Source organism: Rhinopithecus bieti, unplaced genomic scaffold (assembly GCF_001698545.2).
Source record: "Rhinopithecus bieti isolate Rb0 unplaced genomic scaffold, ASM169854v2 scaffold_20129, whole genome shotgun sequence".
In the NCBI taxonomy this organism is placed as follows: Eukaryota; Metazoa; Chordata; class Mammalia; order Primates; family Cercopithecidae; genus Rhinopithecus; species Rhinopithecus bieti.
This window is the reverse complement of record NW_016809657.1, coordinates 853,543-871,210: the sequence shown is the minus strand read 5'-3', so window position 1 is coordinate 871,210 and position 17,668 is coordinate 853,543. Positions and strand designations below refer to the sequence as shown.

General features: G+C 43.8%; 1 protein-coding gene and 1 pseudogene across 4 annotated transcripts in view; one reads left to right on the top strand and one right to left on the bottom strand.

The window, feature by feature from the left end:
* Positions 1 to 8,854, top strand: part of LOC108540795 (piwi-like protein 2) — a 59,732-nt gene extending 50,878 nt beyond the window's left edge. For 2 of the 3 annotated variants that reach the window (XM_017890021.1, XM_017890022.1), the window contains 3 exons: positions 4,068 to 4,321; positions 5,379 to 5,486; positions 6,453 to 7,173. In XM_017890021.1, the coding sequence (XP_017745510.1) occupies positions 4,068 to 4,321; positions 5,379 to 5,486; positions 6,453 to 6,609 (519 nt within the window). In that variant the 3' untranslated portion in view covers positions 6,610 to 7,173. Of the gene's footprint in view, positions 1 to 4,067; positions 4,322 to 5,378; positions 5,487 to 6,452 lie in introns of all 3 variants that reach the window. The other variant, XM_017890020.1, reaches the window with a different exon arrangement.
* An 8,077-nt stretch (positions 8,855 to 16,931) lies between these two features.
* LOC108540794 (40S ribosomal protein S13 pseudogene) lies at positions 16,932 to 17,439 on the bottom strand (annotated as a pseudogene). The gene has a single exon (XR_001888767.1). The product of XR_001888767.1 is annotated as a 40S ribosomal protein S13 pseudogene (transcript).
* Positions 17,440 to 17,668: the final 229 nt, after the last annotated feature.

Sequence of the window (17,668 nt, the reverse complement as noted above, 5' to 3'; positions counted from 1 at the left end):
TATATATATTAAGATTTTACGTTATCCCTTTTAACAACCCTGAGAAGATGAGGTGATCATTTTTCTTCACTTCTCAGCTGAAGAAACTGAGTCCTGAAGGTCATAGCTAAAGGAGCAGCAGAGTCAGACTCAGTCCCAAGGTCTCCTGATCCCAAATCCAGTGTACGCTCTGTTTCCTTGTCTGTCAAATGAGGGGTTTCTTCCAGATCTGAGCTCCTGGGTTATCTACCTTTTAACACAGCGAGTCAGTTAGGAGTCTGGGAATTAACAGGAACTGGTAATTTGAGCAGAATAGAAATTGGCAAGATCCTGCAGAGTCTCAGAGGATTGGTGAGAAGGTGGAGCCACAGGCTGGAAAATGGGCATGATTCAGGCTAACTCCTGGGGTTTCAGAAGCAGGGGCCTGAAGGGGCACTGCCACTGAAGGGCCAAATTCCAGTGTTTTCCATTCCCTACTCAAGATGAAGAGCAGGGGAGGAGCAGTCTGTTGGTGTGGCTTGAGTCATCTACACATCCTTTGGTTAGTGAAGTGGTTCTCAACTGGGAGCAATTTTGTCCTCCCAGCGGGTGATATATAAAGGCATTTTTAGTTATAAGGGTGAGAGATTGCTCCTGGCATTTAGTGGATAGAGGCCAGGGATGATGTTAAATGTGGATTCTGCAGTGCACAGGACAGCCCTCTAGGATGAAGAATTATCCACCGACAGATGTCAGTAGTGCTGACAGGTTGGGAAGCCTTGGGTTGGGTTAGGGCACACTGACTAATAGTCCCACCAGACAGGAGGAAACTCAAGTGCTATTACCGAGAAAAGATGGAGTAGATGCTGGAAAGCCAAAAAATTTTTTTAAAGGTACTACAGGTCAGGTGTGGTATCTCACACCTGTAATCTGAGCACTTTGGAAGGCCAAGGCAGGCATATCACTGAGTCCAGGAGTTCGAGACTAGCCTGGGCAACATGGTGAAACCTCTGTCTCTACAAAAAATACAAAAGTTAGCTAGGCATGGTGGCACACACTTATAGTCCCAGCTACTCCGGAGGCTGAGGCAGGAGGGATGGCTTGAGCCCGGGAGGTGGAGGTTGCAGTGAGCAGAGAGGATGCCACTGCACTCCAGCCTGGGCAAGACAGTGACACCCCGTCTCAAAAAAAATAAAGGTATCATAAACTGGGGCAATCTGAGACTGTGAGGATGAATTACATACTTGTAATGCTTGAGGCTTCTTAGGAAAGGGGGTCATTAATAAAATATTTGAAATTCTGGGCCAGAAGTGGTGGCTCCTTCCTGTAATCTCAACACTTTGGGAGGCTGAGGGAGGAGGATCACCTGAGGCCAGGAGTTTGAGACCAGCCTGGGCAACATAGTGAGACCCTGTCTCTAAATGTTTTGTTGTTGTTGTTGTTGTTGTTGTTGTTGTTGTTGTTGTTGTTGTTTTTGAGACGGAGTCTCGCTCTGTGGCCCAGGTGGAGTGCAGTGGCGCGATCTTGGCTGACTGCAAGCTCCACCTCCCGGATTCACGCCATTCTCCCTCCTCAGCCTCCCAAGTAGCTGGGACTACAGGCACCAGCCACCATGCCCGGCTAATTTTTTCATATTTTTAGTAGAGGCGGGGCTTCACTGTGTGTTAGCCAGGATGGTCTCGATCTCCTGACCTCGTGATTCGCCCGTCTCGGCCTCCCAAAGTTCTAAATGTTTTAAAATGAAATTAGGTTGGGCGCAGTAGCTCACGCTTGTAATCCCAGCACTTTGGGAGGCCAAGGTAAGCGGATGACCTGAGGTCAGGAGTTTGAGACCAGCCTGCCCAACATGGCAAAACCCCGTCTCTGCTAAGAATACAAAAATTAGCCAGGCATGGTGGTGCACACCTGTAGTCCCAGCTAGTCTCGGCTACTTGAGAGGCTGAGGACCAAGAATTGCATGAACCTGGGAGGCAGAGATTTCAGTAAGTCAAGATTGCATCACTGCACTCCAGCCTGGGCAACAGAGCGAGACTCTGTTTCAAAAAAAATTAATTGATTTAATTAACTGGCATAGTGACAAGCACCTGTAGTTCCAACTACTTGACAGGCTGAGGCAGGAGAATCTTTTGAGCTTAGGAGTTTGAAGCTGCAGTGGCTATCATTGCACCACTGCAGTCTAACCTGAGCAACAGAGTGAGACCTCAATTATTTAAAAAAAAAGAAAAAATTGAAACTCAGAACTTTTTAAAGGGATTCTAAGTGCTTATTTTTTAAAAGTATTCTTGGAAATCACATTTTCATGTAGTGTAACCTGTGCATACATATATGTAATTTATATCTAAACCTAATTCATAATTTAGGTTTTTAGGTGGTTTTTTTTGTTTGTTTTTGTTTTTGTATTTTTTGAGACAGAATCTCGCTGTGTCACCCAGGCTGGAGTGCAGTGGTGCAATCTCGGCTCACTGCAACCTCCACCTCCCAGATTCAAGCAATTCTCCTGCCTCAGCCCCCTGAGTAGCTGAGACTATAGGTGTGCACCACCACACCTGGCTAATTTTTGTATTTTTAGTAGAGACGAGAGTTTCACCATGTTGGCTAGGGTGGTCTTGAACTCCTGACCTCAGGTGATCCACCCACCTTGGTCTCCCAGAGTGCTGGGATTACAGGCGTGAGCCACTCATGCCCAGCCCATAATTTAGGTTTTTGAGGGTAAGCGTGAACACAAACTTAGAATGAACCACACTCCACTAGAATGAAAACCAAATTAAATTAAGGCACTTTTAAAGAGAACTTCCATTTTAAGTTGAACTGAACTTATCCTCCTGAATTTATTTTATTTTATTTTTTTTCAAGATGGAGTTTCGCTCTTGTTACAATCTCAGCTTGCTGCAACCTCCGCCTCCTGCATTCAAGTGATTCTCCTGCCTCAGCCTCCCAAGTAGCTGGGATTACGGTGCTCGCCACCATGCCCTCCTACTTTTTGTATTTTTAGTAGAGATGGGATTTCAGCATGTTGGCCAGGCTGGTCTTGAACTCCTGACCTCAGGTAATCCACCCACCTTGGCCTCCCAACGTAGTGGGATTACAGGCGTGAGCCACCGTGCCTGGCCCTTCTTGAATTATTGAAGTTGAACACCTGCCGGGCGCGGTGGCTCACGCCTGTAATCCCAGCACTTTGGGAGGCCAAGGCTGGTGGATCATGAGGTCAGGAGATCGAGACCATCCTGGCTAACACAGTGAAATCCCGTCTCTACTAAAAATACAAAAAATTAGCCGGGCATAGTGGCGGGCGCCTGTAGTCCAGCTACTCTGGAGGCTGAGGCAGGAGAATGGCGTAAACCTGAGAGGCGGAGCTTGCAGTGAGCCGAGATCACGCCACTGCACTCCAGCCTGGGCGACAGAGCCAGACTCCGTCTCAAAAAAAAGAAAAAAGAAGTTGAACACAACTAGAACACAATTATATTCCCTAAGTGGGGAAAAAAAGTATTCTTCAAATTGATTCAAGCAAGCATTTAATTTAATTTGGACCCATAGACAATTCACATATCTAGCTGTTTGCTCATTACTTAGTTCCAGTACAAATGTTTCACAGCATACCAGGTTGTAGGATAATACTTAGTAAAGGTCCTTTTACCCATTGGCAACTTGAAATGTTGCCAATAGGTAAAAATCTGATGGCGGCGAATCTGTGGCATATGTGGTCTTATGTTAGAATTTCTGTAACACTTTTACCTTATTCTTTGCCCAGACAGTTATTAGTGTTAAATCCAAGTAGAAGGAAAATTGATTCAGCCTGTAGTTTTCTCACCATTCCTTTGAACTTGTTTGCATTGTTTGTGGATAAGCCGTATGCATGTGACTCATAACTTGCTTGTTTTGCTTTCATGTTTTATAACACCTTTGCTGCACCAGGCGTGTTTTACTACCCCAAGGAAGTCTAAAAATGATCAGAAGCTTTTTTTCCCTGCCCTCTAGGCACAGTAGCTTTGAGACTAACTGCAAAAGGATCTGCCCTGATTCCAGGTTGCACAATGTGAGTGGGCCTGTCACTGACTGTGGTCCGTAGCCTGAGGGCCCTGTGAGTCACCACATCCTGGCTGTCATTTCAGGTGAACCACTGTCTACCAGAGAAGATTGTGGTATACCGTGATGGAGTGTCTGATGGCCAACTGAAGACAGTTGCCAACTATGAGATTCCTCAACTACAGAAGTGTTTTGAGGCTTTTGAGAATTATCAGCCCAAGATGGTGGTGTTTGTAGTTCAGAAGAAAATCAGTACTAATCTATATCTGGCTGCTCCTCAGCACTTTGTGACTCCTACTCCTGGAACTGTGGTAGATCATACAATAACAAGCTGTGAGTGGTAAGTGAGTAAAATATGTAGTATTGGAGGAAGAATAAGTTGGAGATGTTATCGCTTTCCTGAGTATTGGAATGGGGAGGTTTCCTGGAGAGGTGTGGACTAGAATCTCAGAGATGCTACCATTAAAAGAATGAAGCTTTAAAAAATATTTAAGGGCCTGGCACGGTGGCTCACACCTGTAATCCCAACACTTTGGGAGGCCGAGGCAGGTAGATCACCTGAGGTCAGGAGTTCAAGACCAGCCTGGCCAACATGGCAAAACCCTGTCCACTGAAAATACAAAAATTAACCAGGTGTGATGGTGTATGCCTATAATCCCAGCTACTCAGGAGATTGAGACAGGAGAATTGCTTGAACCCAGGAGGCAGAGGTTGCAGTAAGCTCAGATCAGGCTACTGTAATCCAGCCTGGGCAATAGAGAGAGATTTGTTTCAAAACAAAAAAAGATTTAAAAACAAGAAAGCTTTTACCTCTTAAGTGTAAAGTTGAACATGCATTGTTTTGCTAAGATAGTGTATGCTTAACTTCTAAAGGTAGATAAGGGAGTTTCTACCACCATTTTTTTTTTTTTTTTCCTTTTGAGGCAGGGTCTCTCTTTGTTGTCCAGGCTGGAGTGCAATGATGTGATCTCAGCTTACTGCAGCCTCAACCTCCTTAGGCCCAGGTGATCCTTCCACCTCAGCCTCCTGAGTAGCTGGGACAATAGGCATATGCCCAACTAATTTTTTTATTTTTTGTAGAGATAGTGTCTTGCCATGTTGCCCAGACTGGTCTTGAACTCCCGGGCTCAAGCAATCTGCCTGCCTCAGCCTTCCAAAGTGCTAGGATTACAGGTGTGAGTCACTGCACCCAGCCTGCTACCACCACCACCATTCTTCAGTAGCCTCTTGAATCAGGAGACCTGGGTTCTAATACTGGCCTGGCCTCTGTGTCCTTGGTCCAATCATTTGACCTCTCTGAGCCTTAGTTGAAGGAACTAGAATGATCTCCAGGATCTTTGCCAGCTCTGTCTGGCCGAATCCGACCATATCACTGATTTGTGGTTTTTCCTTCCTAGGGTGGATTTCTACCTTCTTGCCCATCATGTACGGCAGGGCTGTGGCATTCCTACGCATTATGTCTGTGTTCTCAACACCGCAAACCTGAGCCCTGATCATATGCAGAGGTGGGCCCGTCAGTAACTTACTCTTTCTCTTTCTTAAATAATTCCAGCGTGCTAGCTAAGATGGGTTCACTGTTCAGCCCCAAATATATTTACCTCTTGACTTTCTTCTTCATATCTGTAACAATACTGGTGTCTTTTTGAGGAGTGATTAGAAATCCTGGTTTTATATTAAAATTACTTTTACTTAAAGAGCTTTAAAAAATATTGATGCCAGGCTTCCCCCCAAATATTCTGAGGCATCTGTATTTTTTAAATCTGTTCCAGGCGATTATGATATACAGCCAGACTTGAGACCCAACGTCATTGAGTTCAGATTATATAAATACTCCACTAGGGTACTTACCTTTCTCCAGCCTTTTCTTGTAAACAAGAAATATTTTCTCTTTGTTTTCCTCCTGTTCCTATAAAAACAGGAGGCTGGGTGCAGTGGCTCTTGCCTGTAATCCCAGCACTTTGGGAGGTTGAGGCGGGCGGATCACCTGAGGCCAGGAGTTTGAGACCAGCCTGACCAACATGGCAAACCCCTCACCCCATCTCTACTAAAATAGAAAATTAGCTGGGCGTGGTGGCGCATGCCTGTAATCCCAGCTACTCGGGAGGCTGAGGTAGGAGAATTGCTTGAACCCGGGAGGAGGAGGTTGCAGTGAGCCGAGATTGCGCCATTGCACTCCAGCCTGGGCAACAGAGCAAGACTCCGTCTTAAAACAAAACAAAACAAAACATAAAAAACTGGGAAATGCCTACATTGAGAAGATTTACCCATGTCGTCTGACTCATGAATAGTAGGAATAGAAACAAGTCCACTTAAAAATAATGATTCTAAAAGGCTGCATCATGTATTCCTCTGCTCCCCAGTTTTCAGGAAGGTGTGCTCTGTGTCATATCCCTGTGGGTATTGTATTGTATTGCATGCCACAAATTCAAGGTGGAGGATGATGAGAATTATATTTTCTTCTTGGCCTACAGGCTGACTTTCAAACTGTGCCACATGTACTGGAATTGGCCTGGCACCATCAGAGTTCCAGCTCCTTGCAAATATGCCCACAAGCTAGCTTTCCTGTCAGGACACATCCTGCATCATGAACCAGCCATCCAGCTGTGCGAGAACCTGTTCTTCCTGTGACTGCACAGCCTGGAGATGGGCTGGTGAGAAGAAAGGCAGCCTCTGAACTCAGCTGTGACTATTGCAGAATCAACGGAGACTGAAGTGTGCTTTTGTGTTATTTTCCCTTTCTCCAACCCTGTAGAATAAGATTTCTTTTTTATCTTTTAAAGCTAATATTGCCAAGAAGTAAGTTTCTAAGTAACAGCTGAAAATGGCCTTGTTGTCTATGTAGAGCAAGTTACGGTAGTACTGCCGCTCTGCAGGTAGAGCAGGTGACTCTGGGGGACCATTACGAGCCTCCAGGCCAGGCGCGGTGGTTCATGCCTGTAGTCCAAGCACTTTGGGAGGCCGAGGTGGGTGGATCATGAGGTCAGGAGATAAAGACCATCCTGGCCAACGTGGTGAAACCCCATCTCTACTAAAATACAAAAAAATTAGCCGGGCGTGGTGGTGCACGCCTGTAGTCCCAGCTACTCAGGAGGCTGAGGCAGGGGAGTCGCTTGAACCCGGGAGGTGGAGGTTTCGGTGAGCCGAGATTGCGCCACTGCACTCCAGCCTGGTGACAGAGCAAGACTCTGTCTCAAAAAAAAAAAAAAAAAAAAAGGCCAACATGAGCTGCAGAAACCTGAAGAAGCAGCCATTATACTTCTAAGCTGTGCCCACTAAGTGGTTCCCATTTCTGGAGCCAGAGATGATAATTAATGAAGTCATTGCATGTTTCCTAAAGAGAATAACTCAGGCAACTGGGAAAGGTGGAAGGTCTGTGAAGCAAAGTTTTCAAGTAGATAACTGTTATTACTGGCAGGTGTGCAAGGCGTGTAGTAAAATCAGTTTGTGGCATAGGTAGGTCCTTGCTGACTAAATCCTCTCTGGGGATTGAATTGATGATGTCCTGTGACTTGAGTTGGATTTGAAAATGGCTTCCCTTGGCCTCTTGAAAGAGTGCAGATGAAGCTTTTTCCGTGGCTTTTGGTAACTTTCCAGCATACCATGTCGATTTCTTCCTCCCCCAAATATACGCATGCTCTTTTGTGCTTTGTGCCTGGTCTTCAGTAATTTTTAGTTTTTTAACAGGTGGAAAAAATCTAGCAGCTAGGAAAGTTCAGGTTGGTGTGGGAGTTTTTAGTGAGCTTTTCTCCCAGGTATGTGGCCTTTATTTCTATTTATATATGTTTGTAAATAGAATGACCCCCTTTCCCTTGCAAAATAATCTCTTCCTGGCTGTTGGCTCACTTTGCTGGAATTTTTCTGAATCCAGGTTAAGATTTCCAGAAGTCAGCTTTGGAAAACGTGACACTCCTACCAAAGTCCAGACGGTTTAGAAAGTTGTCACATACCATGGGTTTCAGTGTTTTTGGAAAGCCATTTTTTTCTGGTTTTTTTCCCCCTTTGCATTTTAGAATCTTCTCCCAGTCCCTTCAGGCCTAGTTCTGTCTCATCTTGCTTTATTGGGTTTTAAAAGCCAGTCTTATTTAACCTTTTCTAATTTGTATTTATGTACTTACTTATTTTTTGGTATGATGGCAGGGAGGGGACAAAGCAGAAATACCCCTTTTATATGACTGTGTGTGAGAAAAGAAACTTTTGCTTAAAAATCCTTAAAATGTGCTCACTTCAGCAGCACATATACTAAAATGAAATGATATAAAGAAGATTAGCATATAGAAAAAAAGAAAAAATATTTCCTTAAAAGAATAATACCAAGAATGTTTTTAGTTTGTTGCGGTGCTCAGCAGAGGTTGAGGAGGGATGGGTGTTGTTGGTGCACTTCTGGTTTCATTTGGAGTGTGGGACATTAGGGTGAGACAAGGACCTGGAATTTAAAAACCGCGGAATCAAACACTGTGAACCACTGGTCTCTGGCTAAACAGATCAGTTTTCTGATTTTCTTTGGAAGCATTTTGAATTTTCTGTTGAAGTCAGATTTCCTAATAGTCTTTTCTCTTAGATAATCAGAACAAATGGTTGAATACATTATAATACAAACATTTCTTCACTTTTATTCTTGATTTTCTTGCCTTGTTTTTCGGTTTTAATGCCAAATGATTGGGTCATGGGGTGGGAAATAAAAACAACTTTGTATAACAATATGTAGTTGTGTTTGAAATAGTGTCATTTATTTATTATTATATTGATGTAATTATTTTTCTTCAGAGAGCTGCAGCACTTCCTAGAAACACTCATTACTCTGCTTTAAGGTACAACTCCAGTGTTAGTAGTCAGGTAATTTCATCATGAGCTGGATAAGAAGACTTACTGAAAAAGACAGTAGCCGCCTCACTTCTCGGACAGATGAGGCACTTTTACTCTGTGTGTGTGTGTGTGTGTGTGTGTGTGTGTGTGTGTGTGTGCTTTTAGCTCTCTTTTCCCATCAGACAATTTCTGTTACCCTGGTGAGAGCCAGAGTACGTCCACTTGCAAGGGCAGCCTCCTCACCACTCCACTCTTTTAACGCTTGCCCTTCTTTACATATACCTCACTGTGTGTCTGTCACCATTGAAATACCTTCCCTGGGTACAAAAATCCTGTTAGAAGGAATAAAATCCGGTGTTCAGTGGCACAGTAGAGCAACTATAGTTAACAAAAATTTATTGTACATTTCAAAATACAGGAGTGGAATTGGAATGTCCCTAACACAAAGAGATGATAAATGAGCCAGGTGCCATGGCCCATGCCTGTAATCCCAGCACTTTGGGAGGCTGAGGTGGGTAAATCATTTGACCTCAGGACTTCAAGACCAGCCTGGGCAACATAGCAAGACCCTGACTCTACAAAAGATACAAAACTTGGCCAGGCTTGGTGGTGTGTGCCTATAGTCCCAGCTACTCAGGAGACTAAAGCAGGAGGATTGCTTGAACCTAGGAGGCAGAGGTTGTGGTGAGTCAAGATTGTGCCACCACCCTCCAGCCTGGGTGACAGAGCAAGATTCTGTCTCAAAAAAAAAAAAAAAAAAAAAGATAAATGTTTGAAGTGATAGTTACCCTGATTTGATTCTTACACATCATATGCTTGTATCAGAATATCACATGTATGCCATAAATATGTACCACTACTATGTATCCAAAAAATTTAAAAGTTTCAAGTACCTTCCCAAAGCACCTAGCTGCTCACTTAAGCACTACATTTATTTAGAATACTACAGTTCTCCTATTTATTTAGAAACTCTGTGCTTCCTGAACTCATTCTAGAAAGAACCTCATTTCTGTGCAGTAGTCTCTTATCCATGGGGAATACATTTGAATACCCCCAGCGGTTGCCTGAAACCTCAGATAGTACTGAATCCTATATATACGGTACTATGTTATTTGAATCTGAAACTCAGGATGTCTATTAAGTGACTAATGTGTAGCATCACTGGTGTGGATATTCTGGACAGACATGATTCATGTTCCCGGGGGATGGAGTGGGACAACGTGAAGTTTCATCACACTCAGAACAGTTTGCAATTTATAACATGAATTTCTGGAATTTTCCATTTAATAGTTTTGGACTTTGGCTGACCAAGGGCAACTGAAACCTCAGAAAATGAAACCATGGTAAGGAGGGACTGCTGTACGGTGTGACAGGGTCCTTTTACTTGGGCAGCGTTTTGTTGAATGGTGTGAAAATGAAGGAATTTTAGAAATGACTGTATTTTAAAACCTTGAAATTTGAGCCTGAAATTAATTTTCTAGAGACTTGGGATTATTAGAGAAGACCCTGGTTTTCTTTCTGGCTCTGTGGCTAGCTGAGTTACTTAGTAACTTTTCCTGCCTAGAGTTTTCTTTTTTTCAAAAAATGAGGAACATCAAGAGCATGAGAAGAAAAGCCACAGACTGAAAGAAAATATTTGCAGAATACACATCTGATCAAGGATTGTTATCCAAAATATACAAAGAACTCTTTAAACTTAATAAGGAAACTAGTCAGTTTTTTTAAAAAATCGGCAGTAGACCTGTACAGACATCACCAAAGATGCACAGATGGTAAATAAGTGTATGAAAAGATGCTCCACATCATATATCCTTAGGGAACTGCTTAAGTACTGGGTACTTAAGGTACCCATTCCATACCTGGTAGAATAGCCAAAATCCAAAACACTAACAACACCACATGCTGGTGAGGTTGCAGAGCCACAGGAACTGATAGAGCTACTTGAGAAGAGAGTTTTCAATAAAAGTAAACAATTACAAAACAACATACATAATCTTATCACATGGTGCAGCAGTCATACTCCTTGGTGTTTATTTACCCAAAGGGGATGAAAACTCATGTCCACACAAAAGCCTGCACACGGACATTCATAGCAGCTGTATTCATCGTTTCCAAAACTTGGAAGCATCCAAGATGTACTTCAGTAGGTGAATGGATAAACTGCACCACGACAGTGGAATATTATTCAGCACTAAAAGGAAAGGAGCTATCAAGTCATGGAAAGACACAGAGGAACTTAAATGTATATTACTAAATTGGAAAAAGCCAATCTGGAAAGGCTATATGTGACTGCAACACATGACATTGTGGAAAAGGCAAAACTTTGTACGTAGATAGTAAAAGGATCAGCAGTTTGGCCAGGTGCAGTGGCTCACACCTGCAATCCCAGCACTTTGGGAGGCTGAGGTGAGCAAATCATGAGGTCAGGAGTTCGAGGCCAGCCTGGCCAACATGGTGAAACCCCGTCTCTACTAAAAGTACAAAAATTAGCTGGGTGTGGTGGCAGGCACCTGTAATTCTAGCCACTCGGGAGGCTGAGGCAGGAGAATCGCTTGAGGCAGGAGGCGGAGGTTGCAGTGAGCTGAGATCACGCCATTGCACTCCAGCCTGGGTGATAAGAACAAAACTCTGTCTCAAAAAAAAGGATCAGCAATTGTGGAGAGAGAGATGAATGAGCAGAAACAAAGGATTTTTAGGGCAGTGGAACTATTCACTGTGATGCTGTAATGGTGAATACATGTCATTATGAATCTGATCCCACGGAATGTACACCAAAAGTGAACCCTGATATAAACTGTGGACTCTGGGTAATATGTCAGTGTAGGTTTATCAGCGATAACAAACTTACCAGGGAAGAAAGGAGAAGGGAGTGGGGGAGGGAGGAAGGTTAATATTTATTACAAGAAGGAAAGGGAAGCCGAGTGGTACTAGCACAGCTCCCAGGATTCTGGTTTCATTCCAGGTAGGGCCAGGACATAACAGCCTGAGCCCCTGCGAAGTGCAGGATTGCTACAGCTGAGTCTCCTGCATGAAGAGAGCAGGAAGCTGGAAGGAGACTAGAGAACCCCGTGCCAATCATGCTGGGGCAGCCACAGGGAAATGGATAGGGTGAAAAAGACATCCATGAAAAATCCCCAAGCCTGGGCCACGTACAGATGTGTGTAGCCTGAATTTTTGTTATCAGCAGGCTGAAGGGCCACAAGCTGAAAAATTAACATAAAGATTGGCCCAGATTGTGAAAGCTCCAGAGCCTTGCGGACACCAATGCGGTCCATTAGATTGTCCCACAAAGAGGTATAAATAGGACCTATGGAGGAGAAGAGAGCAGAGAGAATGAGCAGGTCCAACATGTGTCTGAGAAGTTCCTGCAGGTTAGAATGGGTGGCACACAGTATGGAAGATGCAAAGACTGAGAATTTTCCAGAATGAAAGATATGTGCCAGTGTGGTGGCTTATACCTGTAATCCCAGCACTTTGGGAGGCCAAGGTGGGTGGATCTCTTGAGCTCAGGAGTTTTAGACCAGCATGGACAACATGGTGAAACCCTGTCTCTACAAAAGAAATAAGAAATTAGCCAGGCATGGTGGCATATGCCTGTAGTCCCAGGTACTCAAGAGGCTGAGGTGGGAGGATCACTTGAGCCCAGGAGGTTAAGGATGCAGTGAGCTGTGATCGCACCACTGCACTCCAGCCTGGGTGACAGAGTGAGACTTTATCTCAAAAAAAAAAAAAAATCATCCAACTGAAGAAACGTACTGGGGATAAAGAAAAGCATATATGGCTGGGCACTGTGGCTCACACCTGTAATCCCTTTGGGAGGCTGAGGTGGGCAGATCACATGAGGTCAGGAGTTCGAGACCAGCCTCCTGGAGAAATCCCGTATCTACTAAAAATACAAAAATTAGCCAGACGTGGTGGTGCATGCCTGTAATCCCAGCTACTCGGGAGGCTGAGGCAGGAGAATCGCTTGAACCGGGGAGGTGGAGGTTATGGCGAGCTGAGATTGCGCCATTGCACTCCAGCCTGGGCAACAAGAGTGAAACTCCGTCTCAAAAAAAAAATTTAAAAAAAGCATATCCATTGCTAGATAAACTACAGTGAAACTATAGAACATGAAAGACTGAGAATCATGAAAACAAAACAGCCAGATATGATCCAGCAATTCCACTATTGGGTGTATACCCAAAGGAATTGAAATCAGTATGCTGGGTGGGGCGTGGTGACTCACACCTGCAATTCCAGCACTTTGGGAGGCCGAGGAGGGTGGATCATTGGAGGCCAGGAGTTCCAGACCAGCCTGGCCAACCTGTTGAAAACCTGTCTCTACTAAAAATACAAAAATTAGCTGGGTGCGGTGTTGCACGCCTGTAATCCCGGCTACTCAGGTGGCTGAGGCATGAGAATCGCTTGAACCCTGGAGGCGGAGGTTGTAGTGAGCCGAGATGGTGTCACTACACTTCAGCCTGGGTGACAGAGCGAGTCTCTGTCTCCAAAAAGAAGAAAGGCGGCCGGGCGCGGTAGCTCAAGCCTGTAATCCCAGCACTTTGGGAGGCCGAGACGGGCGGATCACGAGGTCAGGAGATCGAGACCATCCTGGCTAACACGGTGAAACCCCGTCTCTACTAAAAAAAAATACAAAAAACTAGCCGGGCGAGGTGGCGGGCACCTATAGTCCCAGCTACTCGGGAGGCTGAGGCAGGAGAATGGCGTAAACCCGGGAGGCGGAGCTTACAGTGAGCTGAGACCTGGCCACTGCATTCCAGCCTGGGGGGCAGAGCGAGACTCCGTCTCAAAAAAAAAAAAAAAAAGAAGAAGAAGAAGAAGAAGAAAGAAATCAGTATGCCAAAGAGATATGTGCACTCCCATGTTCATTGCAGCACTCACAATAGCCAAGATATGGAAATAACCTAAGTGTCCATCAACAGATGAATGGATTTTTAAAATGTGGCACATTTACACAATGAAATACTATTCTGCCTTAAATAAAAAACAGGACATTCGGTCACTCGTGACAACCTGAATGAACTTAGAGGACATTATGTTAAGTGAAATAAGCCAGGCACAGAGAGACAAATACCATATGATCTCACTTGTATGTGGAATCTAAAAAAGTCAAACTTATAGAAGTAGAGATAGAAAGGGAGTTACCAGATACTGGGTGGGGGTAGAGGGAGGTTGACGGGGAAAAGGGGAGACATTGGTCAATGGGTATAAAGTTACAGTTAGGAAGAATAAGTGCTAGTGTTCCATTGCACAGCACAGTGACTGTAGTTAATACTGTATATTTTGTTTGTTTGTTTGTTTAGATGGAGTTTCGCTCTTTTTGCCCAGGCTGGAATGCAATGGCGCGATCTTGGCTCACTGCAACCTCCGCCTCCCGGGTTCAAGCAATTCTCCTGCTTCAGCCTCCCAAGTAGCTGGGATTACAGGCATGCGCCACCATACCTGGCTAATTTTGTATTTTTAGTAGAGACGGAGTTTCTCCATGTTGGTCAGGCTCGTCTTGAACTCCCGACCTCAGGTGATCCACCCACTTCGGCCTCCCAAAATGCTGGGATTACAGGCGTAAGCCACCACGCCCCACCTAATACTGTATGTTTTAAAATAGTGAAAAGAATTTTAAATGTTCCCACTACAAAGGAATGAATTTTTTTTTAAAGGAATAGCCTGACAAAGACAAGGCAAAAAAGAATATGTATATATAATATATATATAATATATATATATTTGAGATGATAGATATGCTAAGTACCCAGATCTGATCATTCCACAATGTATACAGGTATCCAAACATCACATTGTACCCCATAAATATGTACAATTATTATTTGTCAGTTAGAGAAAACCAACCAGAAGTTAGAGAGATTGCTTACAAAGAAAGTCAAACCACCAGCATATACTTCCTGAACCACAGTAGATGCCTTAAGACAAGAGGAATAGAAATTTTAAAATGCAACTGTAGGCCGGGCGCAGTGGCACATGCCTGTAATCCCAGCACTTTGGGAGGCCAAGGTGGGCAGATCACCTGAGGTCAGGAGTTCAAGACCAGCCTGGCCAACGTGGTGAAATCCCGTCTCTACTGAAAATACAAAAATTAGCCGAGTGTGTTGGCGTGCACCTGTAATCCCAGCTATTCCGGAGGCTGAGGCAGAAGAATCACTTGAACCCAGGAGGCAGAGGTTGCAGTGAGCCAAGATTGTGCCACTGCACTCCAGCCTGGATAACAGAGCGAGACTCCATCTCAAAAAAAAAAAAAATTGCAACTGTAAACTTGGAATTGTATTCCCAACTAAACATTCATTCACAGGTGAGGACAAAATAATATTTTAAAATAAAGATCAGGACAGAAATTAATGAAATGAAGAACAGAAAACCAATAGAGAAAATCAACAAAACAAGTTGATTCTTTGAAAATATTAGCAAATTGGGCAAACCTTTAGCTAGAATGACAGAGAAAAAAGACTCAAATTACCAAAATCAGGAATGAAAGAGGGCATATTGCTACCAAACTTATAGGGAATAAAAAATATATATACTATAAGGGAATACTATGAACAGTTGTTTACCAAAAAATTAGACAACTTAGCTAAAATGCACAGATTTCTATAGCTTACTAAACCAAGTACTTTTCCCAGTTGTCTTTTTTTGTGTGTCAAAACCATCAGATGACAACAGAAATGAACAATTGAGGCCTCTAAAGCTGTTCTCTTTCAGCTGACAATGCAGGGAGCTAGTACTTGAGTCCTCTGACATGATTTGGGGTTGAATAGAACCTTCACATTCCTTCCAATCCTCTTAAATTTGTTAAGCCATCCCAAAACAGAAAATTCATTTTCCCCTGAGAAAGTACCAGAGAAATCTGGTCACTGACCTCCAGACAGACTAAGAAAAGCGGGCCTAAGGCCAGCACGGTGGCTCACGCCTATAATTCCAGCATTTTGGGAGGCCAGGGTGGGCGGATTGCCTGAGGTCTGGAGTTTGAGACCAGCCTGGTCAACACGGCAAAAATCCATCTCTACTAAAAATACAAAAATTAGGCAGGCGTGGTGGCATGCACCTGTAATCACAGCTACTCGGGAGGTTGAAGCAGGAGAATCATTTGAACCCGGAGGTGGAGGTTGCAGTAAGCAGAGATCATGCCATTGCACTCCAGCCTGGGCAACAAGAGTGAAACTCCATCTCAAAAAAAAAGAAAGAAAAAAGAAAAGCTGGCCTAAGACCTGGGGTGCAGAGGGATTTTGCTCCATCCACCTGATCAAGTTGCTTACCTCGTCACCACAAACCGCACCGAGGCTTTCATCTGGAGTCCCCAGCCCGCTCTCTGCACAATCAGGGCTGGAATCTCATTTCTCTGGCTTATTTCCCAAGGCTGTTCTGTTCACCTCAGCTACGGGAAATCTGGCTATGTATCTTTTGGCAGGTAGCTGTGGTGTCTTGTCAGAAGCGAAACAGTAGCAATGAAAATGTCAGATTTTTGCGCTAGGTTCCCTTAAATATTGCCCAACACCAAACTTTTAGTGAGCCAGCCCGTTCATTCATCCAGCAAATATTTATTGAGACTCTGTTATGTGCAAGATGTTACATTAGGAGATACAGGTATATAGGGAAATCTCATGTAATCAAGGCAGATTAAGGTCTAGTTGGAGATTAAAGTGAAATACTTTTTTTTTTTTTTGAGACGGAGTTTCACTTTTGTTGCCCAGGCTGGAGTGCAATGGTGTGATCTCCAGCTCATCACAACCTCCGCCTCCTGGGTTCAAGCAATTCTCCTGCCTCAGCCTCCCAAGCAGCTGGGATTACAGGCATGTGCCACCACACCTGGATAATTTTGTATTTTTAGTAGAGACGGGGTTTCTCCATGTTGGTCAGGGTGGTCTCTAACTCCCAACCTCAGGTCATCCGCCTGCCTCAACCTCCTGAAGTGCTGAGATTACAGGCGTGAGCCACTGTGCCTGGCAAAGTGAAATAATTTTAAGGGAAAAAATATAAATACCATAAACCATATAAAGTTTTAATTCTGTGGATTACAACCTAATAATGGTCATGAAGTCAACTTAGTGGGTTTGTTACCATTTAAAAAAAAAATTGAACTATAACAAAATATCATTGCAATGCATTTCTTTATGGATATTTTGTGAATTTTTTTTTTAAACAATCATTTTATTGCTTGAGTACACAGACAAATTTATGCGACCAGGGCAGAGGCTGTAGATGATTCATATTTCCAATTGGGAGGGAGGACTCGCTTGGTCTTATAATATCGAGCCAAACGGTGAATCCGGCTCTCTATCAGAATCAGACGGAATTTAGCATCCTTATCCTTTCTGTTCCTCTCAAGATGCTTTCGAACAGCAACTGCTTTCTTAATTAAATGGTAGAGATCTTCAGGAAGATCAGGAGCAAGTCCCTTAGACTTAAGAATTCTTAAGATTTTATTGCCTGTCACAAAACGTACTTGTGCAACACCATGTGAATCTCTCAGGATCACACCAATTTGTGAAGGAGTCAGGCCCTTCGTGGCCAGTTTGTAAATCTGCTCCTTCACATCGTCAGATATCAACTTCAACCAAGTGGGGAGGCTGCGTCGATAGGGCAAAGCTGACTGGGACAGGCCCTTCCCGGGAGCATGCATGCGACCCATGATGGCGGCGGTCAGGCCTATTTTGTGAAATTTTTGTTTGCTATATTGTTATTTATATTGGAGTTGCAGTGTTAAATGTTTTTAATGTGGGTTACAGTCAAAAAATATGAAAGGGTAGTTCAAACTTCTGGATTCAGAAAAATCCAGAAGTTTGCAGATGAGAGGTGACTTTGGGGAGTTAGAATTTTGACAAGTGAAAATGGGTAATGAGAGGAAAAAGTGGAGAGCAGAGGCCGGGTGCAG